This window comes from Hippocampus zosterae, chromosome 8 (genome assembly GCF_025434085.1).
Source record: "Hippocampus zosterae strain Florida chromosome 8, ASM2543408v3, whole genome shotgun sequence".
NCBI classification, from domain to species: Eukaryota; Metazoa; Chordata; class Actinopteri; order Syngnathiformes; family Syngnathidae; genus Hippocampus; species Hippocampus zosterae.
The window spans coordinates 6332905-6356225 of NC_067458.1; the positions used below are offsets into that span (position 1 = coordinate 6332905).

General features: G+C 41.5%; 1 protein-coding gene across 22 annotated transcripts in view; it reads right to left on the reverse strand.

Moving 5' to 3' along the window:
* dock7 (dedicator of cytokinesis 7) overlaps nucleotides 1-23321 on the reverse strand; it is a 71596-nt gene that overhangs the window by 4936 nt on the left and 43339 nt on the right. For 8 of the 22 annotated variants that reach the window (XM_052073283.1, XM_052073288.1, XM_052073272.1 and 5 more), the window contains 14 exons: nucleotides 21915-22093; nucleotides 21418-21600; nucleotides 18795-18954; nucleotides 17637-17733; nucleotides 17349-17366; nucleotides 15667-15763; nucleotides 15312-15446; nucleotides 15066-15218; nucleotides 14682-14840; nucleotides 14105-14205; nucleotides 6619-6811; nucleotides 6369-6512; nucleotides 6124-6255; nucleotides 3829-3843 (listed from right to left, as the gene is read on the reverse strand). In XM_052073283.1, the coding sequence (XP_051929243.1) occupies nucleotides 3829-3843; nucleotides 6124-6255; nucleotides 6369-6512; nucleotides 6619-6811; nucleotides 14105-14205; nucleotides 14682-14840; nucleotides 15066-15218; nucleotides 15312-15446; nucleotides 15667-15763; nucleotides 17349-17366; nucleotides 17637-17733; nucleotides 18795-18954; nucleotides 21418-21600; nucleotides 21915-22093 (1766 nt within the window). The remainder of the gene's footprint in view (nucleotides 1-3828; nucleotides 3844-6123; nucleotides 6256-6368; nucleotides 6513-6618; nucleotides 6812-14104; nucleotides 14206-14681; nucleotides 14841-15065; nucleotides 15219-15311; nucleotides 15447-15666; nucleotides 15764-17348; nucleotides 17367-17636; nucleotides 17734-18794; nucleotides 18955-21417; nucleotides 21601-21914; nucleotides 22094-23321) is intronic. The other 14 variants (XM_052073285.1, XM_052073279.1, XM_052073290.1 and 11 more) reach the window with 6 other exon arrangements.

Sequence of the window (23321 nt, forward strand, 5' to 3'; positions counted from 1 at the left end):
TTTTCTTTTGGCATATGTAACCAGGTGAACAATACAATGACTGTTATAGTGAATGCTGCCTCATTTAATAAAGGAGCATTGAATAATCTCGTGGCAAATCTCGTGAGACTTGGACCTGCTTGTTCAAACCTGATGTATCTGCAATTGGCATTGTAACCCGGCTGATATTAAGTGTAAAATATCGTCTTTTGGAAGTTTGAATGGTGTAACACAGTGGGTCGTGTGCACAGCTGTGAAGCAGCGGAGATTACCGGTAGTTGTTTTCAGCATGTTTCGGGCACATTCAACGTGTCGGAAGGTGCTCACAAGCCACTACTGTTGTCTATTTTTGTATACTTTTCTGTTTGTTAGTCTGTTTGATATACCTCAGTCTTTTATTTTATTAATGCTGCACATTTTCTATGTTCAGTCAGGAATAAAGCCTTCATTAAAATTATTTTAAGGCGCACCTAAAAGTATTCAATTTTCTCAAAAGCCAACAGTGAGTCTTGTAATTCGATGCACCTAATATATGTATATAAGTCTCTTTACATTCCCGACTGAGTTGTTTCCCTGTTAAGTATTCTTATGCCATCCAGTGGTGATTATTAGCAACTATTTTGTGAGCTCTGCACAGCCATTATGAAATTAAGATAATAACAATACATTTAATAACAAAAGCATAGTTAACAATTGACTAAATGAAGGAAGAAGGAGACAAGCAAGACTTCTAAGGATTTTTCACCTCTTGTTGATGTGATCCTTTTTGTTTGATCAATTGTCTGCAGAACCTTTGTCTTTTGTTTATTGTTTTGTAATGCCATTTGTATTTATATGTTTCATGTCCGTGTTTGTGACCAGTTCTAATGGTTTTCTTACAGCTGCAGCGGTTGTGAAGGCTCTATAATATGAATAAAGCTGCATTGCATTGCATTGTATTCCCTTAGCATAGCTCTATCTAGTGGATGCATATCACAACCGCAGTCATGATTTTATCTTCTATTCCAGTGTTTTTCAATCTTTCTCTAATTGAAAAAATCCCGCATCACACTACTGCCTGAAAATTTGAAAAAATATTATTTTAACAATCAAGTGTTACATTGTTACTATAAGCGTTTTTTTTTTAAATATTGAAAATTAATGCAATGTTATTATTACACAGTGAATAGGAATCAAATCAACATCAATCCAATATTTGGTGCATTCGTTTCAATGGCAAGTAAAATATAATCAATTCGAACTTTTAACTTGCTCAGGGTCGGATTTTTTATTTTTATTTTTTTCTGAGTGACAGACATTTCTTTTTCTCCTGGTCGTTTGTGCTCTCCTTGAAAAAGAAAATATCTCACCCAGTTTTCACTGCTTGTTCTACTATTTGCACATACTGCAACAGCCATTCCAACCGCAGTTCATTCTTATTTTGGTTTGGGGAGTCGACGTATAACGTTCACTGCCCGGTCGTTTCGCCATGATAAAGGATGAGCATGCACTTATCGCCGCAGCACTTGTTATCGAGCAGAAAACATGCGCAAGTACTGTGAATGCCGTGATTGGCTGTACAGTGATCCCTCGCTACTTTGCGGTTCGTTTATCGCGGGTTCAGTGCATCGCGGATTTTTTCAAACATATAAAAATATATATATATATATATTAATTTTGTATTTTAGTTTAGTTTTTTTTTTACATATACATGGAGTACAGTACTGTATATGTTGTTCTATGTGACTCGCTGTTGTTTTGCAGCTTCTCGCTGCAAAACATTTTTTTTTAACCTGTTTATGTTAATTGGACACTACTTCGCGGATTTTCGTTTATCGCGGGTGGTTTAGGTCCCCATTAACCGCGATAAATGAGGGATTACTGTAGAGCGTCATTGCATCGTATCGTATGATTGGCTGGACACCTGTCACTCACTGAATTACACAGCAAATTGATACAGAAAAAAAAGTGCGCTGAATAGGTTTTCTTGTGCGTTGAGCGTGTGCTACCAGTGCGCAGTTGCGCATCTCAGAGGGAACATTGATGCCGTTGCATTTTCAGTAAACGTACAGGTAAATCTAAATGAAATGTACCTTTCATTGTTTTGCCTCGCGTCGGAAAATTTCGCTTGTCTCAAAGCATAAGGCAATTTCCCATTTGCTGATGCTCCCTACCGGAATGGAAGAGTACTACATGATTACTCTTCCATGCGATCGACCGCACAGGCATACACATATTGTACAATTTTCCACGGCACATCTGAAAATATTTCGCGGCACTGGCACAGGGTTTGAAAAACACTGTTCTATATTATGCGCCTTCTAAAACAGTGTGCCCTATATATGAAAACCTTTTTAAAATAGGCCATTCATTGAAGATGTATCTTATACTCTGAAAAAACTTACAGTGCGTAAAACATGGTATTTAGTAATAGTTTTAAATTAAAAAGTTCAGCAACAGGGAGATTTTTTTTTCTCTGAAATGGCATAGCTATAAATGACAGCATTTAGTAAAATCTGTATTGCTCAAGCTTTTATAGGTTCAAATTAAATAACCCCACAGCCCCCCCAAAAATGAAAATTTCATAAATCTGATGTGCTAGGAAAAATAAAGGATTTTTTTGAATCAGTGTCAAAATAACATTTAGGGACACAAAGCCATCTCGGATTAAAATTTGCTGTTAGGGTAAATGAATTGTGAGAAGCCCAAAAACAAAAAACAAACAAAAAAAGAACAACAACAACAAAAACTTACCACAAGTAACAATTAAGTAAAGTGGGAAGGAGGGATCGGGAACCAGGAAAATCAAAAAGGAGAAAACAGAACAAATTTTAATGAGAATTAACTTCCTCCAAAATGTTTTCAAAACAACACAAATTAACACTGGGGTTAGCATGAGCACCAACATTTTTTTAAGAACACAAACAGATTGTGGAGGAACTAAATGAACCATGCAAAGGTAGACGTATACAAGGAAAAACAAAACAAAACAAAACAAACAAAAAAAACTATAAATAAATAAATGAGGTGAGAAAAAAAAGCTCCACAATTTCAAAACATTTCATGCACTGTTTTGTGCAGTTCCTGAAGAAACAAGTGCTCTGTCCATGCAACAAACCAGGTAACAAAGTAATGAATGGTTATTAAAAATCATTTCAGATCAGACAAATCAAACCAGAATAAACAGGGATCGATTTAGTTGAAACCAATGAAAAGGGAGGCGGGGGTAAGAATCATATAAAAATTGACAAGAGATTAGCGAGCGCTTTAGACAATCATTGGGAGTCATTTGATAATCTCAAACTTCAAACAGATGCCAGTTTGCATCATGAAAAGTCTAAAGTCAATTATGAATGAGAAACATGGTGGTTAAACCAGAGAGGGTGACATCAAGCCACTGCACTGAAATCGAGCCCTGGGTGGATAGACAAGACATGGAGTTGTCAGCCAAATATCTATGTTCTGGCCGGCACCTCGGATGGAGAGAGGATGAAGACAAGGAGAGTGCGCATGTGATGCATTCAGAGACTTTTAGTGTCAAACACTGTGGCTCCCATGCACACAGCCGGTTAACGGTGTCACATTAAAAAAAAGCCCCCCCCCCCCCTCGCACGTAGAGAGGGGAGAGGTGAGAGGGAAAACAAGGGTTTTGCTGCCAGTGCAGCAAGTGTCCTTGATTGCAGCATACATTCAATGTTGTCTGCAGATGTTAATGGGCTAGACTGTATGTGAAAAGCAAAGCGAGAAACAGAACATCTGTGGCTAGCAAATGAAATGAGTCTGAACACAAATAAAACTGTCAAACAAATAAATAAATATTATGGAAACAATAGTCGAGCAGGGCCAAGCAGGAACCATTTAACCACCTACCTCCCAGCCAGTACTCTGTGTGTAAAAGAAAACACAGGACACGTGAACCACATCACACTCACAACCCCGATCGATGTACAGTAACACTCAACATGTTCAGTGACATTACAGCAACAAAAGGGCACTTGCTACTGATTCCAGGCCAAATCCCTTAAAACATACGAGGCAAACTTTCCCAGCACAGGGTAATTCATGCGAGAAATCTGCAAAAGTAGCGCTTGAAATATGGTGCAGTATAATACCATATTGGCCCCAATATACTGTAAGACTGTTTTTTGCACTGAAATACAGTGAAACTCCTCTAGAACGAAACCAACATGGGCGAAAATACCCCATGATGTGAAAAAATCTTCATGCATTAACACAATTCCCATTCTCCTGCCCCCCATACGACGAAACCCCCCCTGTTGTGTTATACAAAATCATTTTCTCTGCTCCAGCCTCGCGAAGACATTCACTACAACAAAGTCTTATCCAACAGCGACCTCTACTGGTTCGTTCGGAAACTGCAACAGCCACCAGCACACTGGTTTACATAGTGAACGATGTTTATTTCGGCCACAGCTGCGAGTTTCCTGGACTCAACATACTCATAGCTGCTCTGCCATTGGCTTACCGAGCTTCATCCTGGCTTCCGATTGGCCAAGAGGGACCTCACTGTCTATGTGTGTAGATACTGAAGCTAGCTAGCTCTGAAGCATCCGATTAGCTGCTCAGAGTAAATTGCTTATGGCTCGACGGACATTCAAATAAACGAACGTTTCCTCGAATGCTTTACTTGTTATCATGCTAAAACAGCCACGGGACGCTTCGTAGTCCTCGATGGCTAGAATACAACAAAATGTGGGTTATGATATTGAGTCATTTCTTCTAGCAGCAGTCATTAATGTAGCTTCATCAAGAAATTGATGTAAGTGAAAGTCAATGCTGATCGTAAATTTCACAAAAACTTTTTTCTTTCTACACTGACAATATGAAGTGTCAAATAAGTGTGTGCTCATACTTATGCAGTATTGGAATAAAAATAGAGTACACATTCGTTTGTGTGTGTGTGTGTACACATGTTTGTGTGTGTGGGTGTGTGTGAATGTGTGTGTGCTTACATCTGAGATCGAATTTGCTACAGTGAAGAACCCCCTGTTGTGAAAAATGTCTTGCTGCAAACATGATTTCGTTGTAGAGGAGTTTCACTGCAAGACTAAAAAAGTGAGAGTCGTCTTACATTCGGGGTCTAGACATTATACCCATTCACGAGGCTAGAGGGCGCCAGATATCAATGAAGACAATGCTGAACTTGACTCCCCAGGCCAAAGTGAACCCCTGCCACGGAGAATAAAAATAAAAATAGTGGTAGCATGAAGAAGAAAAAGAAAAATAGCAGTAAGAAGGAAAAGAGAAGAAAATAATTGAAGACGTAACGGAAAATGGAGAAACGTAGCGACAATCTGGAGAAAGGTGGCTCCAAGAACGGCCAGGTTAACTGGCAGCTGAGGAGAAGTTATGATGTAATTTACATTTCGAAAACTAGAAGCCATTCATTTACGAATGTGATTGCACTTTAGTTTATATATTTAAATGTTCAGATATTAAGATTTGAATGAGGCAAAATAAATTGTTTTTTTCTCTCAAATATATAGTTATAATCATTTGTTTCAGATGTACTGTAATTATTTTCTGTATAAAAATTAATTTGGTGTTCAAAAAGTCTTTTTGCAAACTTGAGTCTTGAAAAAGAGGGGGTCGTCTTATAGTCAATAATCAGGTCCGTCTTATATTTGGGCCAATACGGTAATCTATTCCTGCAATAAAACTCCCCTAATATGCATTATAATGTCTTGTATTCGATACCAACGATCTGAAACAGGTACTTGCCTATATAGGCAGAGAAAAACATCAGCAACATCTTTCTGCCTAAAGCCACATATTACGGTATATTGAAGCTACATTAATGACTGCTGCTAGAAAAAATGAATCAATATCATAACCCACATCTTGTTGTATTCTGAACTCACTTTATCCAGCAGTACTTCTGAATATAACAACAAAGTGTGGGGGGAAATGAGAGTGAGAAAAAGAAGTGTTGAACCCGACATGTTGAGTTTTTTTTAAATGTCATTCATTCTGTCAAGGATAAAATCTGTACAATATTTATTTTGTCAATTTAAATATGAACTCAGAACGTCATTCTGGGAAAAAAAATGCACATATGTTGGCATAAAACAAATAGCAGGTCACATCTATTAAAGCTGTATACAGGCGGTGTGTGGATGGCAATATAGTATCACACATATTTACCTGATGGACAATTTTGCCAAAGGCTTCCTGTAGTTTACCATGAATGGTGGCTAACTTCTTTGCATCTCTGTTGGCTTCATGGACGGGGATCAGTACCTTGTACACTTCATTCACAGCCTCGTACATGCCAGCCTAATAGGAAAAAACAGAAATAATCGAATAATGTTCAATCAGGATTTGGGATTAAAAAAATGTCAATTCAGAACGGAACCACTTGTATGTTAACATATTCCAAGCATTCGCACCAAAGAGAATGATGAAGCAGCTTGCTCCAAGAGTCCCACAAGCCCCAGCTCTGTAAAATATTTTCCCGAGCAGATGCCTTCCTCATCTGGTGATACCACATCGTCCGAGACGGCAGATTCCTCCAGCACGTTGGATGAAATATTCTACAAGCAAAAACACACATAAATGCACAAACTGGAAAAAAATCGGGATCCTGTACAGAACATACATTGCATTGAGCATGCAAACAATGTGGCTTGATGTCCTAACCTGGAAGGTCACGCAGCCCACAGGTAGATACTTGCGGTCCTCTAACATGCTCAGATATTCCGCTACCAAGGCAGCACTGTGCACTAAACACTGAGCAGCTTCAGCATGGTTGTTCCTCTCAGAGTGTTTTCCAGCCATATTCTGGAGCCAAGTAAGCCGCAAGTCTGGTGACGTCTGGTAACCCTTTGCAATCCTGCCGATGGAAATGGATGCGGTCATCAAAATGCCGTATTTTCACAACCATGAGGCAAACTTTAAAGCAAAATGTTGAAGGAGCCATATTGGACAAAAAAAAAAAACAAATGCAAAGAGTCGCAAAAAAACAAAAGCCTTCTATTAGCCTTGTAATGAAGGCAACACATGCCGTATGTATCTATATTAGCCTACTATCAAAATGACTAAGTTGGCTAGAAATACTACATTTTTCCCTGCCCTGTATTTTGTACAACAGGGGTTCCTAACCTTTTGTGACTGAAAATCTAGTTTTCGATCAACCAACCTTCCCCGATCGACCTGTTACCGTACAAGCGCACACTTACACACCCGTGCCTTCCTATCTTCCTCGAGACCAGATGCGAAGGCATTCAATGTTTGCACGTTTGCAGGGTGTTTACTACTGAGCTCACGTGTCATGTTTTAAAATGCTTCAATCAGCCTTCCAGATTCCCATTCTTTGCCAGTACCCTCGGTGATGTCACGTCCCGTGTTTGCCAGCAGGGGGCGGGCTTTCTGCCCGCCGTTTACACACCTGTCACCCATTTGGCAGTAATTGCTCAGCCTTTATTTGGACGCTCTGGCAGTCTACTCACTGCCGGAGAACTCCACGCCGCGCCAATATTCTCTCGCTCAAATTACTATTTGGATTATTTGTTGCCTCTTAGCTTTGTGGCTGTTATTACACGCCATTATTCCTATTACGTACAAAATTTATATAATCGTCTAATCAGACCTTCCTTGCCATTTGTTTTCCGCAAGTGTTTTCTGTTGTTCCCTTTATTCTATCCCTGGTCCTTATTTTGACCAGCGTTTTTTGTTATTCTCCCTGTCGGGTATTTTGTGTTCGTCATTAAAGACTCCTTTTGTTCTCTGACAAAATCTCTTTTGTGTCTGCTTTTTCGGGGATTTACCTTTCAGTTATTTTGTTGTGCACGAAGCAGTAATTCCATCGCTTCGGGCACAACGTGACAGGTGAATTGTACATGAAAGGCCATTGTTGTTTTTTTGTTTGTTTTTTGCAACAGCCACCTGCCTGCCATCCCGTCCTGCAAATAGAAACGTGTGTCGCAGACTATAATGCAAATCTTCGTCGACAGAAATGTTGAAATGTAATATTTACTCGACATATTTTTACAGGATTGGAAAATGTCAAGAATGTTTGTCCTCCTACAGAAACCATATTCAAACATAAAATATCTTTTCACTCCCTGTTTTTTTCCATTTTCAAACATTTAAAAAAGCTCCAGGGAGCCACTAGGGGGCGCTAAAGAGCTGCATGTGGCTCCGGAGCCGCGTGTTGCCGACCCCCGGTCTAAAGGGACGCCTAATAATGTGGGCCGTCTTGTGTATGCACTGAGTTTCAAATTCTGTGAATGGTGTTGTGTGACCTTGACGAGCGCTGCGCGTGACTAATCTTGGGCGGACATGTTGCTTATATAGAGGAAAGGCGAACGTAACTGAGGACAGCATGCAGACGTTCAAGTGGGAAGAGTTGTGGTACGTCATCAGGCGCCGACAGGTATGGCAGCCTCGGTCACACGCTCCCTAGTATTATCCCTGTTTTTGTCATTTTCGTTTGTTTTTGGCGACCCTGAGCGGCTTACTTACACGAGGGAAAAGTTGCTGCGCATTGGGGAGTCTACGCTCGGTGTTTTTTCACCAGCACACGAAAATCCACAAGGTTTTTCGGAGCTAATCGCTAAACGCCGCCGGAGCTTGACGAGCCGGCGTGCTCGTCAAGCTCCGGCAGCGCGGATTTCGAACTACGCTCCCATCGATCCATCTTGCTAATCTACGATCTCTGCCAAACAAGATGGATGAACTTCTTCTCCTCACAAAGACCAACAAAACCTTTGCACGTTCTGCTGCGCTCTGCTTCACTGAAACCTGGCTCAGTGACCGCCACCCAGATTCCGCGCTACATCTACCCAGCTTCCGCCTTCTCCGAGCCGACCGCGACACGGAGCTATCAGGGAAATCGAAAGGTGGTGGGATTTGCTTCTATATCAACGAAGAATGGTGCACTGATGTCACGAAGCTCAACGCACACTGCAACCCGGACCTGGAGTCGCTGTCTTTAATCTGCAAGCCATTCTACTCGCCACGTGAGTTCACCTCCTTTTTACTAGTCGGTGTTTACATTGCGCCACAAGCTAACGCTAACACGGCGATACAAACGCTAGCCGAACAAGTAAACAAACTCAAACTAAAATACCCAGAGTTACCCCTGATCATTTTGGGCGATTTTAATAGAGCACATCTTAACCGTGAACTTCCCAGATATAAGCAGCACATCGACTGTTTCACCAGAGAAGGGAACATTCTAGACCACTGCTATACAACAATCAAAAATGCATACCGATCGGTCGCCCGTGCAGCATTGGGTCTTTCTGACCACAATTTAATCCACTTAATACCTACATACAGACAGAAACTCAAATGTGTTAAACCGGTTGTTAAGACTGTGAAAAAATGGACAGATGAAGCAAAGCTAGCTCTACAAGAATGCTTAGACTGCACTGATTGGGGCGTCTTTGAAACTTCAACGGGCACACTGGATGAATACACAGACACTGTAACATCATACATCAGTTTCTGTGAGGACATGTGTGTACCAACGAAGTCCTTCAGGCTCCTTCAACAATAACAAGCCATGGTTTACTCCCAAACTCAGGCAACTCGGGAAAGAGAAAGAGGCCGCATTTAGAAGTGGAGATCGGGCACTGTAGAAACATGCCCGAAACCAATTGACAAAGGAAATTAACATCGCAAAGAGAAGCTATGCAGAGAGGCTGAAAAACCAGTTCTCTGCTAACGACTCTGCATCTGTATGGAATGGCCTGACAGCAATCACTAACTATAGAATGCCATCCCCCCAAACAGTGAACAATAAGGGTCCTGCTAATGAACTAAACATGTTTTTCTGCCGATTTGAAAAGGACACCCCCATTTCCCACACACACCCACCTCTACCAGAAACCACTCTACCTACCCCCCCACCCTCTTTTTCTCCACTACAGATCCACGAACAGGACGTGAGATGGCTCTTCAAGCAGCAAAAGATCAAGAAAGCTCCGGGGCCCGACAAAGTGTCCCCCTCCTGCCTGAAAGTCTGCGCTGACCAGCTGGATCCGGTCTTCACACAAATCTTCAACAGATCCCTGGAGCTGTGTGAGGTCCCATCCTGCTTCAAACAGTCTACCATCATCCCAGTTCCCAAGAAATCGGCAACATCGGAACTGAATGACTATAGGCCTGTCGCCCTGACGTCTGTGGTCATGAAGTCCTTTGAACGCCTGCTGAACCACCTAAAGAACGTCACTGGACCCCTGCTGGACCCTCTCCAGTTTGCCTACGGGGCAAACAGGTCTGTGGAAGACGCAGTCAACATAAGTCTGCACTACATCCTCAAGCACCTCGACAGCACAGGGACTTACGCAAGGATTCTGTTTGTGGATTTCAGCTCTGCGTTCAACACCATCATCCCGGAACTCCTCACCCCCAAACTACTCCACCTCGGTGTGTCCCCTACGATCTGCCAGTGGATCCTCAGCTTCCTGACGGGACGGACACAACAGGTGAGACTGGGAGCAACAACATCATCAATACACACCACCAGCACTGGAGCCCCACAGGGATGTGTCCTCTCGCCACTGCTCTTCTCTCTCTACACAAACGGTCTCATCAAAGACGGCGACGAGTCTGCGTACCGCCAACAAGTGGAGCAGCTGGAGCTCTGGTGCAGCCGACACAACCTTGGGCTGAACACGCTAAAGACTGTAGAGATGACCGTGGACTTCAGGAAAGATTCTTCTCCACAGTTGCCCCTCACACTATCCAACTGCCCTGTGTCAACCGTCGAAACCTTCAAGTTCCTGGGAATCACAGTCTTTCAGGACATGAAGTGGGAAGTCAACACCATCTCCATCCTGAAAAGGGCCCAGCAGCGGATGTACTTCCTGAGGCTGCTGAGGAAGCATGGCCTGCCACAGGAGGTGCTACGACAGTTCTACACGGCAGTCATCGAATCAATCCTGTGTTCTTCCATCACGGTTTGGTTTGGGGCCGCCACAAAAAAGGACAAAATCCGACTTCAACGGACAGTTAGGACGGCAGAAAAAATCGTTGGCACCGCCCTACCCACTCTTGAGGACTTGCACAGTGCAAGAATCAAGACAAGGGCACGGAAAATCCTCCTGGATCCCCCGCACCTTGCCCACCACCTTTTTCAGCCACTCCACTCAGGCAGACACTACAGATCCATGCGCACCAAATCCAGTAGACACTTAAACAGCTTCTTCCCTCTAGCCATTAACTCCTTAAACAGTCACTGACATAGTCACTCTTCTTGCACCACAAAATGGTACTACAAAACTACTGGTTACTCTAAAATGGTTCAATGATTTTGTTGTTTACGATGATACTAGTGCAGCGTGTTATACCGGAGACAAATTCCTTGTGTGTTCTACATACTTGGCCAATAAAGATGATTCTGATTTTGAAAGAGGAAACTCAAGGCATGGCTCCGGTATGTGTAAAAATATGCAGGGATGTGCATTCTGCTCAACCTCAGTTTGACTAAGGACGCCTGAAAATGGCCCCTATGAAGAGACACATTTACGAAGCACAGGTTAAACTGCAAGCTATCAGCTATGCAGAGGATCATGGGAATCGAGTAGCCATGAGAGCATTCAAGATGAACTAATGCATGGTGCTGGTGCTTTTGTTTTATGAAAGAGTGCCATCGATCCATCTGGGCAAGGACGACATTGGTGCAGCAACATCTGGCGGATTACAAGGTAAAGCTGTCCATCTTCTGCTCCTACTGCAGTGCAATGTTCTGCATTGCATTAAATAATGATTAATTCTTGTAGATTTTAATCCTTTTTTATGCCACTATGCCGGCCTCACTTGGCTTCCATTACCAACTGTTTTCTTGGGCCACGGCAAGTGATGAGGGACAATCCTACTTTTCATTTTAACACACAACAAAGGAACAAACTACACAAACAACTCCCATAAAGTCAAGTCTCCTACAAAAGGAAATATGATGTTTGGGGACTATACCCCCACCCCCTCCTGTTCTAGTTGAGATGGTATAACCCAGTGGTTCTCAATTATTTTCTGTCATGCCTCCCCCAAGAAGAAGAAAACATCTCACGCCCCCCTCCCGTGACTATAAATACATGTAGTATCATTTGTCTATAAAAGGTACACCTCTGCATAACACTGTATCCTTGTATAAGAGAATAAAAAATGGACCAACTTACAATAAAGAATAGCTTTATTAACTGCAAAAGAAAATAAAAAGTGCATCTGAAATTCAAAATTTCACAAGTAAAATTAAATATTTAACTATAAATATTTTTTGACGGACCATGTCAAACCATACGATACAATTACCGGTCGATAAAATCATTAAATAACAATACATTCAAACTGATGAACAACATTAACTAAGGAGCACAATCTTAAAAAACCTTTAACCTGCAAAGCAAAAATATATAAAATAATTTGTGCAGATTTGTTTTGGGTTTTCTTTTCAAAAATGATATCTGGATTAATGGCTACAAATAGCAGTCACAAAACGGGATGATTGTTGGCAATATTCGGCACGTTTTCCCTGGGAAAAAAAAACTATTTTATCAACTGGACTGGGGTGTAATGTCTTTAACTAATTCACTCCCAAAGATGTATTTAAACGTCTTTTCAGACTTGGTCCAGAATTGGCTGGTACTGAATGAGTTAAGTGACGGATTAATTCATTTGGCTTCTTGCTGTCCGCTGTCTTTCCTCCCACATACGCTTCGTCATATTTACTCGTCTTCGCTTTCGGTAGACCTCTCTTCTCCATGTCTCTCTCTCTGCCTGTTGACTTCGTGTCTACGCTTCATACTCATACTGTGTGCTGTGTGCCTAGCGCGCATGCTCAGTGCGAACAAAACACAGAGCGAATGCTCCCTGCGCACTCTGCCAAGGTGAGCGCCACTACCCCCTAATGTAGTCGAGGTGCAATTGCACTTTATTCTAGGACAGTAAAAACAAATCAAAATAAAAAAACATGTTCCCCAAGGCCAAACGCGCCCCCCCCCCACCCCCTGACGGAACCTCGCGCCCCCTCATAACCCACTATTTGAGAACCACTGGTATAACCCAAGGTAAGGCAAGGTGCCGCTTGCTACTGTTATTGCCAGCCATCACACCTTGTGTCGATATTAGACAAACAAATGACGGAAGTACAACAGAGCTCGAAAGCAACGCATTCTCGCCGTATGAAATCAATTCTTCTCATGCGTAGCGAGGCTACTCGCCCAGCAAACGAGCATTTGCTCTGGAGCAAATTGTAGCGTTCACATGTACCATTTTACATCGGTACTGCACCGCAAACGAGCATTTGCTCCGGAGCAAATTTAAACCACCTCAGGGAATTTTTAAACCACCTCCCTGAAAATTTGCTACGGGGCTACACCGATGCAACTTTGCACGTGTGACCGCTCTACTGCGGTAGCACCGGCGCAGCACCGGAGCAAATGTTGCCGTGTGAACACCCCTTAAGACTGGGAGGGAGCGCCGCGCAAGTTACGCCACAATTTGTGAATGGGCTGTGGATGTTTGGGCTAATGCAGGGGTGTCCAAAGTCGGTCCTCAAGGGCCGCTGTCTTGCCTGTTTTCCAGCTCTCCCAGGAGACATGCACCTGATTCAAATAATCAGGAATGTTCTAATGCTGGTTCAGAGCTGGATGTTGAGCTGATCATCTGAATCAGGTGTGTTTCAGCCGGAAGAGATGGGAAACAAGCAGGACGGCGGCCCTCCAGGCCCGGAGCTGGACATGCCTGGGTTAACGTGTCTGCTTGCACTGTTGTTCGAGCTTGTGCAAAAGACAATTATTATTTCTGAGTAGCCGCACGGCAACGAGACTGACCCTGACAAAGACGCAAAGAAACCGGACGTGTTTGATGGAGAACTTGCCCAGCTGTTCATTTCGGATCCAGAAGATGAGGACTTTGACAGATTTGTGGAGATGGATTAATCAAAAAATAAGATGAGTACATTGTCCTTGAATAAAGTACAACCGAACTATGTTTTTCACTCATTGCATTTTTAAAAACGTACTGGAGAGTGCATGCATACTACCGTATTTTTTAAGCTAGCGTATGTTTTAATATGTAGCGCCGCACAGTTGTGAAAATACGGTACTGGTAAGGCCAAAAGAGGGATACACTAAAATTGAAAATATTTTCCTGATCATTCATCAGCTTTGTACAGTACCTGTACATGAGATCAATTAGCATCTCAGGGTCTTCCTGGTGTTCCTTCATCTTGACCGTGTCAGACAGAATCATGTGCAAGTTAAAAACAAGGTCTTGCACCTAGAAAAAAAGAGTGAGGGCATTGAAACTTGTGCATAGATTGCTTCTTCCAAATATTCTCTAAGTCAAGGCCCGGGGGCCCAGATCTGGCCTGCCAGATCATGTTATGTGGACCGCGAAAGCAAATCAAGCATGTCGAGTTCCATAATGTTTGAACCATAAAGTCTGAACCAAAATTTCAAATTGTAATGTAATCCACAATAACAATCATTATTTTTCACTTCTGGATTAACAAATAGTTATCCATCAATTTGTTGTGCGCTGTGTTTGTAATCTGTGGATGTGATTAAACATTATATGGCTTCTCAAATTTCATAACGGCCCTCCAAGCGAAACCGTAACTACAATGTGGCCCAGGACAAAAATGAATTTGACACCCCTGCTCTAAGGTTGACCGAAGCACAAATAAACGAAATATAATTTGTCTTTTTAAACTGGAATGAATGGCGTTGACTATTGGACAATATATTCAGTACCTGGTCTGGAAAAGTTGTTTCCCGAAGCTCGAGGTCCTCCTCTGCATAAGTAAGGATGGTCTTCAGAGAGCGACGCAGGAACTCTTCATTAAAATTCTGGGATGTTCCCACCAATGATGAAAGAGACATCGTCACCTGCATCTTCACCCTTGCAAAATTCTAAAAATGAAAAAGAACAAAAAAATCAGGAGCAGCACGAGGAAAACAATGCTTTATCAAGACAACTGTAATGTCAGACCTTGAGCGGCTTAATAGCTAGCAGACAAAACGAGCGTTAAATAACACAACCGAGAAAGGCCTATCAAAAATCAATTCATCATCAAAGGTGTCTATCCATCAAGTAAAAACTAGTCAGCAACCCATGACTTGCTGGCTTGTGCTCACGTTGCCAATCTCAAAGTTCTGCCTCATGAGGAGGTAGAGTGATGCGCTGGCGTGGGCCCTGATGGTGCTTATACTGCTACTGCAGCTCCTTAGCAGTCGTAAGCACAGGTCAGCACACTGCTCTGTCTCCTCTTCAAACAGCAGTTCAGGAAACTAAAAAAAGGCAGACAGAAAGCCACATTTACAAAATCTAAGACCAAAACACGATTGTACACAAATGATGTAACTGAAATAAAGATAGTCCACCTTTGACACAAGTGCTCGCTGTGTAGCAAAACAGTGCTGAAGGTAGAGGGCGCTTTGATTACAGGCCATACTGTGAAGCAACACTTTCAGCACCCCACCGAGGATACTCTCTTTGGACTCTGTCACCGATACGGTCTAGAGAAACAGAGAGATAGAGCTACATCAACAGTTACTGGCTAACAACATAACACAATAACTATCCACACACAGCCACAATATTAGGCACACAATCCAATCCAAGAGCTGCTTCATACACTAAAATAATAGGTGCATTTCTCTGACAATATCAGATTAAATTGATCCGTATCCTTATTTTTGGTAGCATCTCTGCATAAAATCATGTTCACTCACAAACCTGCACAATGATCTCCAAAGTATCAAGAATGATCAAGTTGGCCTCTGTCGCAAGGTTACCGTCAATAAGTGCTTCATGCTCCAACTCTGCTCTTGTCCTACAATCACAGAAACAGAAAGCCGTTCCAGAATTTTAGTTGTACATCAAAGAGAACGTTATGGGAGATTCTAATCTCCACCACCCGTGGTCGAGCCAATTTTTGCAGTGCAGTATTGACTTTTTCACAAGCTGTTTGTCTTCATGCTTTTATGTGCTGTTGGAGGTCTGAGAGGTGTAAAGGTCAAATTCCATTTAATTGAAGCCCATAAGAGGACATAGTTGCTTTTACAATGATCAAAGGACAGATGGACTTCTACTGTGTGGTTTAATCTTTACCAATTGCACCGAAAATTTATTTTTGCCAGATTTGTGGTTACATGTGTTTCAAATAATTATTGCAGGACCGACCTCATTGATCACTGCAATGATGGCTATATGTGAACAGTAACACACTATCATAAGTGTTCGTTTTCACTTTTTCACTTTTTTTTTTGCATTTCACCAAATAACAATTTGGTGAAATGCAAAAATCATCAATGTACGTCAAATTGTTCATAAAAACACAATAGACACTTATTTGTAAATAGTTTGAAACTTTATAGCTCCAGAGCACTTTAAAGTTGAATATCTGCATTCACTTGAATCAAAATGTATTGTAATAATGTAATAAGACTTTTCGTCTCCCCCATGTTAGTCTTGTCTGTGTTCCTCTGAACGCGGTGTAACTGGGAAGCACATTCCTTGTGTCTTTCCTGCATACATAGCCAATAAATTTGATTCTGATTAAATATTTCAAAAGGACCCAAGTCACCCCATGTTGATATAAATACACACATACAGCCAGTCTGAAGAATTATGATGTTAAAGCATTTCTTTCCGGGGGCTCTAGACAACACACACACACATTTAAATTGAATGCATACATACTGCAAGATTAGCTGGCTATAAATTACTTAGGCAACGAAATATATTTGCTTTGGCAGAAAAAAAAGGATGGCAAACAGCTTTGCTCTGCTACAGGAAGAATGAAAACACGCCACCCTCAGTCTAAAAATAAGCAACACACATTACAGACTCAGCCACCACCAAATCAAACAAGCACAATGTTATTGGGACGTCAGGAAAGGAAATGAGTTTCTTGGGCATCCATGTGCATGTGCAATTTACAAAGCCTAACCAATTATGAAGAGGTGCTAACAGCAGATACTATATATCCTGATCAATGTCATGTGACACCAGTGTTCCCTGCATGAGTATTCAGAGTAAATACTATTTAAAAATTCTTCCTTTTTCAGTTAATGCTATCCAAAAAAATTGCCCTAAATCAACCGTAAAATGAGTAAAATCCCATTTCAGCGATTATATTCTGTTCATCTTGAGCACTTACTCTATACAGTAACTTAATACAAGTGCGCGTTGCACCAAATCATAAATTTTGAAGGCTTTTTTTTTCCAGTCAGGAATTGATGGTTGAAGAAACGGTGAATTTATTGTACGTGTGTATCAAAATGTTCTGGTTGGCAACCTAAACTCAAATAACACCCATGACAACTGCAAGTTCCACATGCAAGTGAACACATTGCTCAAGGAACTCTAGAAAACGGACTGAAAAGAGCACACAGCAAATGTGCGACGTACAATACCTGTGTGATCTGTGACTCCTACATGAACACAGAGCGACATACAAATAATTAAGTGAAAAGAACACAGGACCCAAATGTAACAGTTGAAGAAAAGTTCCAAACTACAGAAACAAGTTTCTATCTAACAAAGACTACAGGTGCTGTACAAAGCGAGAATGCATTGCATTACGGCTTCATTTGTTCAAAAGGACTGTGGAATAAATACTTTGGCTGTGTAGTTCGCCTTGTTGTTGAAGACAGTTATTGATGGAATAGGCATTAACAAAATGTATTAAGAAAAGAACCTACTTGTCTAATCTCTCACTGTTCTGTCTCCAGTGGGTCATGTCTTTTCTCCAGCGCAGATTCTCCTGGCTGCCAAAGGCACTGCCTGAAGGACTACGCTCTGGGAACGAAAAAGAAAGGCAGATTGATTTGCTTTATTCACCAGGAGATAATAATAAGTTTTGGTTGAAGTTGTTTTGACAGCCACAATTTAATTTACAGCCATGAGTACACATGAATGGATTATGTCAGGGGTGCCCATGATGTCGATCGCCATCGACCAGTAGATCAAGGACTAGTCCCAAGTCGATCCGAGGTGGAGAGGAAAAAAAAAATTGTGTCTCTGCGCATGTTAGTAATATATTTTTTGTGTTAATGCACACTGCACCCTAATCATTCAGTCAGTCTCACTTTCACAAAAAGTATTTTAAAAAACAAAATCAAATAAAGCAGGTCACGTGACCTGACGTGTGACTGCGTCACCGGAAGTTGTGAGCACTCAGCAGTCTGCAGTTGCAGCTTGTGATCCGAGTTGTTGCGCTATTTCTTTTATCATTATTCTCATTCAGAGTTTGTATTGTACAATTCACGGGGGGACGGGCAAAGAATGGAATCTGGAGGGCTGAGAAAAGCATTTTAAAACGGTACGCGTGAGCTATGATCGTTAACAGGCTGCAAAAGTGCGTCCGTCGTGTGCCTCAGCGTCAGGCTATTGCTCATCATGGCATGCGTGTACATGTGCGTGTATGCGCGTGTGCGTGGTAACGGGTCGATCATGGGAGGTTGGTTGTTCGAAAAGTAGATCTTCAGTCAAAAAAGTTTGGGCACCCCTGGCTTATGTGATACATTGTGGCATTTTACAGTATTAACCACATTTACATTACAGTTTGGAATTACAAACTCTGATCAAGCTACCTGAACCAATCATCAGAGGGTATGAAGGCAGCAATGTGAGCAATATGCCAGCAACATATGTAGGATTTCTGCTGCACAGTGTGAAATTGAAAAACTGCTAATTAATTCAATCAAGTCGAAAAACACAGCATGGTACAGTGCTTTGTGTCAACATCCACCTTCAACAAAACACTGTCACACAATGTCACAGCACAAAATTGTGAAATGCACACAATCCTATTGCTAAAGTTACACCCCACCCCTGCACAGAGCGTGTTGTGAGCCCACCTAGCTGCCCACGGCTGCGTCGCACCATCTCCTGCCTGGCACCGATGCTCCCCAGGATGGCCTCCTCCAGCTTGGCCTTCATGTCTTTCGACTTTTTGAAAGTCAGACTGTTCATACGCTCAAATGCTTTCTTCCCCTGCATGGTGAACACAACATGGGCCTTGTATCCATGAAGTAGAGGGTGAGTGGGTGGCAAAAGAGAAAATGGCAGCAAAGTCATTTGTAGCACAGCACTCAGGAAGCAGAGAAAGTTGAACGGCGTGAAAACACGCATGCAACGTGCAAAGTGACAGGCACATATTAATCAAATATAAATCATTCTGAAACAGGAAGAAAGGCAGCCAAAGTACATAAGGTTGAATTGACACTAGGGTCAAAGTGACCAATTTCAATGTAATGCTTATATCCATTTATTTTTTTCTTTCTAGGTAACGTATACCACATCAGTGCGTTTACATTTAGGGATCACCTTAGACAACTTGCTTGCATAAATGCCAGAAATGTTCATTAACAAGAACACCAGTGTCAGCAACAACATGCTGGTTTAAATGATCATCACCACCCATCCCTCAGATTAAAAGGGCAGCCAATTAAATTGTCTGGTGAAGTCACTTCAAACATTGGCTAAATGGCCGACGTTTGCAGATTGTGTTTTATTTTTTGAACTCTTGACCATTTACGGCAGATGTACGCAAGTAACAAACTCATTGTTAACTACACTTACAGTATATCGATTCTATAACCAAGTTTTCTTTATTACGTCTGATGTATTTAATTCACAAGGTCATTTAGACCTGCCATTCATCATAATGTGAATCTCCGTTTTTACAAGCATTGCTTGGGTGAGCAGTGCAAGTTGTACAAAGAATTGACCTGGATGTCACTATTTTACACACAGGCTAACGTCACAGTAAAAACCAAGCGCAAAATAAATCAATCGTAATTGTGTTGAATATGACACGCGTTCAAATACTGGTAACAAAGGAAGCATTTGGCGGAGATTAACATCCCTCTAACCCGGGGGTGGGAAAACCACGGCCCGCGGGCCGGATCCAGCCCATTGGGTCTTTTTAATCCGGCCCGCCGAAGATTGGTGCACAATTAAGGTTTGATTGCATTAATTTCGTTTGGACTTGTAATGACAGGTATTTCGACACCAGGTGGCGCAGTTACTTCAAGTTGCAGAGCACAGGGAGGGAGGGGAAGAAGAAGAAAGAGGGAGAGAGAGTAATGACCATGGAAGGGAAAGTGATATGTATCTGATTAAACAAAGCGGGTAAAAAAGTACGAAACATTCAGGAGACGCCTGGAGTCGGAAAGACTCAAATCTACGAGACTTTGAAAAACAAGGAAGCGATTCTTACTCAGTCCGATTCTGGCAATTTCCATGCTCAGAGTGAATTGCTTGTGGCTCGAGTAAATGAACATTTCCTAGAATGGTTTGATTGTTATCATGTTAAAAACTTTCCGCAAACTGGACCGCTAATAAGAGTCGGAGAGCAGTCAAATGTGTAGAGCGTGAACAACAGGGGGCTCAGTACACATCCTTGAGGAGAACCGGTGCTGAGTGTGATGGTGGAGGGGAATGTTACATTATTACTGGCATACAAAGACATTGTGCTATCTTCTTTATTTTCTATTTCTATTTCTAACTTTTGGCCCGGCCCTCCACAATATTTTCTGCTTCTCATTTGCCCCCACAGGAAAATAAGTGCCCACCCCTACTCTAACCTCATTGTGCTGTGCAATGCATTCTGGGAGCCAGAGATATGCAAAATAGGTCAATATAACACGTCCGTAAGGCCACCTGCTAAAACTAGCTTGCTTCAATTCTATAAAGTTGCCTTCTATTATTCTCTTTGTGTGATGTTGGCTCTCTATTTTGTTGTGCCTAATGTTTACCCCTTTATTTTTTTTAAAGCGTATGAGTGTCCAAAGTAGCGCACTATAAATCGGACGTATTCTTTTCAATAGATATGCACTGCCCGATCGCAGTGGCATTGCTGAGCTGGACTGCGTTGCATAAGGGCCGTTGAAGCGTGCTCTTGGAACAAGTTTATAGCTTGACGATCTACAGTATGTGTCGGTGGCTCTGATTATCATTAGCATCGAGTTTCATTGTGCTCAGCGCACTTGAAAGCCTTTGATTGCCGCAAAGAGTTACACAATGGGTGGATGGTCGCTGTCTGGGTCTGTACCAGACTTTTAGGTTTGATCAGTGTTGTTTCTCCACAATTCGTCTTGTATTTCCTTATTTATTCAGTTTATTTACAACAGTCAACATACAATACTACAGTATTGATTCAACATTCTTCTTTGTGGTTTTTATAATACATTTACAGAACATTTTTGTTCTTCTGCTGTCGATTCATGTATGTCATTATGTGGGCTCCACCCAGTGTTCAAAATGAGACATTGACAGAGTATAGCTGATCTGTCCGTTGATGGCGCGGTCAAATTAGCAGATCATTTTCATTCACATTTGTGGGAGGATCGGAGGATATCTGATTATGTGCGCCTATTTTTCTTTACCTCCAAATTGTGCTCCTTGTGGGAAATTGTGTCATTTAACCCATATTGTGTGAATCCAACCTAATGTGCAAAGGAAGCGATGTTATCTCACCTTGTATTCAAAGCAAGAAACACAGAGGTAGAGGAGATCTAACAGACGGTTCAGCTGTGAGACTGAGAGATCGGTGAACCACTTCTGCAACACCAGCTCATCTGCATTTTTAAGCACCCACAGCAGACAGATGAGCAGACTGCGACTTGACTCGGCCGAGAAGCTTCCGTGCTGACGATTCGCCTGGTGAAACAGGTCAAGAGAAGTACAGGACAAAATGGCAAAATGTGGGGAAAAATGGAGAATGATATAAATAACAACCAATTGATTGTTATGATTATGTGCCAGGAAGTAAAGAATTTGCGGGAACTAAACATCACATCCTATTTTACAGGCATAGTGTAAATTCCCTCAACTTTGTGGGACTACTGGAGCTTAGTTTTAGGCATTATCAGTCATGAACGCTACTTCGGTAACTACTGCCACCGACAGGCTGTGTGCGTACCAGAGGGGGCAGCACAGTAAGGTGTGTACTATATGCTGTTTTTATCGATTACCTGCGAATTCAACAAGAAGCTGCTTGGTCGGGACATTGGCGAGGTAGTGGTGGTGCCAGCTATGGCCATGGCAACAGTCTGATTTATCATGTTGTTTCCCTCTGCCTCAGCATCATCCCCATTGCTGCAGACAGTGGTGCCCTGCACGCCACCTGATCGACCCCACTGGTTGAGGGACTCTAAGTGAAGTGGAAGAAAGTTCAGAAAGGAAGAGAAAAATATGACTGAATGACAAATCACATTGCTCAACAGCAAATTTTAATCACAGATGGTTTCATGTGTCACTAAATATATTTTTGATGTTGTAATAGGGAAAAAATGGCAAAAGTAACATAAGGTTGGTGCATTAGAGAGAAGCTAAAAAGAGATGAGGTTTTGGGGAAAATCTTTTTTTTTATTGTTTATTGAACATAAAACATATACAGTAATAATTTGACAGAAAATAAGGTAGATAAAAAAGTAAAAAGAAAGAAATCAGTCTTCATTCAACACAGTTATTATGTTCAAGGGAGTAGGATGAAGTAAAAAACTATCTAGTCCTACTTATCGGTCCGTTACTAAATCATTTTTATATCAATCAGAAAAGAAAAAGTAAGAAGAAGTCTCCATTAAGGCTCATACTTTACCCTTAACCGTGATATTTTCATAACTTTTGGTTTGTATCGGGATTATATATATCCTCACCCTGGCACTCTTGTGTCAATTTTCTCTTGTATTCATAATGGTTATTTCAATACCTTTCTCTATTTATCAACTTAGTTCTGATTTATCATTATATTTAATGTTTAGAATTTATCAATTTTACACACAGTTAAATTATTAGAATTTACTCATTTTTAGGTCCGTTTCGAGATTATTCCACAGATTAACACCTTTGCTAGATACACTTCTTTGCTTGATGTTTGTTCTTGTTTTGAGTTTTTTGAATAAGTTGGTACCTCTTAATTCATAGTTGCTTACTCGAATTTCGAAAATCTTCTTGAATGTTTTGGCAGGGCAGGTTATTGTGTGCTTTGTACATTAATTGGGCGATTTTAAAGTCAACCAGGTCATAAAATTTCATCGTATTTAATTTGATAAATAGTGGATTTGTGGGTTCCGTATATTTTGATCTATTAATAATTCGAATTGCTTTTTTTTGTAGTTTGAGAATAGGGAGTGTGTTTGTTTTGCAGGCATTTCCCCATATTTCCACACAGTAGGTCATATATGGTAATAATAATGAAGTGTATAATGTGTACAAAGATCTCTTATTTAGCACTTCCTTGGTTTTGTAGAGGATCCCTACGGTCTTGGCTATTTTTCTTTTTACGTTATCGATATGTGGTTTCCAACATAGTTTTGAGTCTATTACTAATCCGAGAAACTTGGTTTCATACTCTCTCTCTATTTCAATTGAGTTTACCA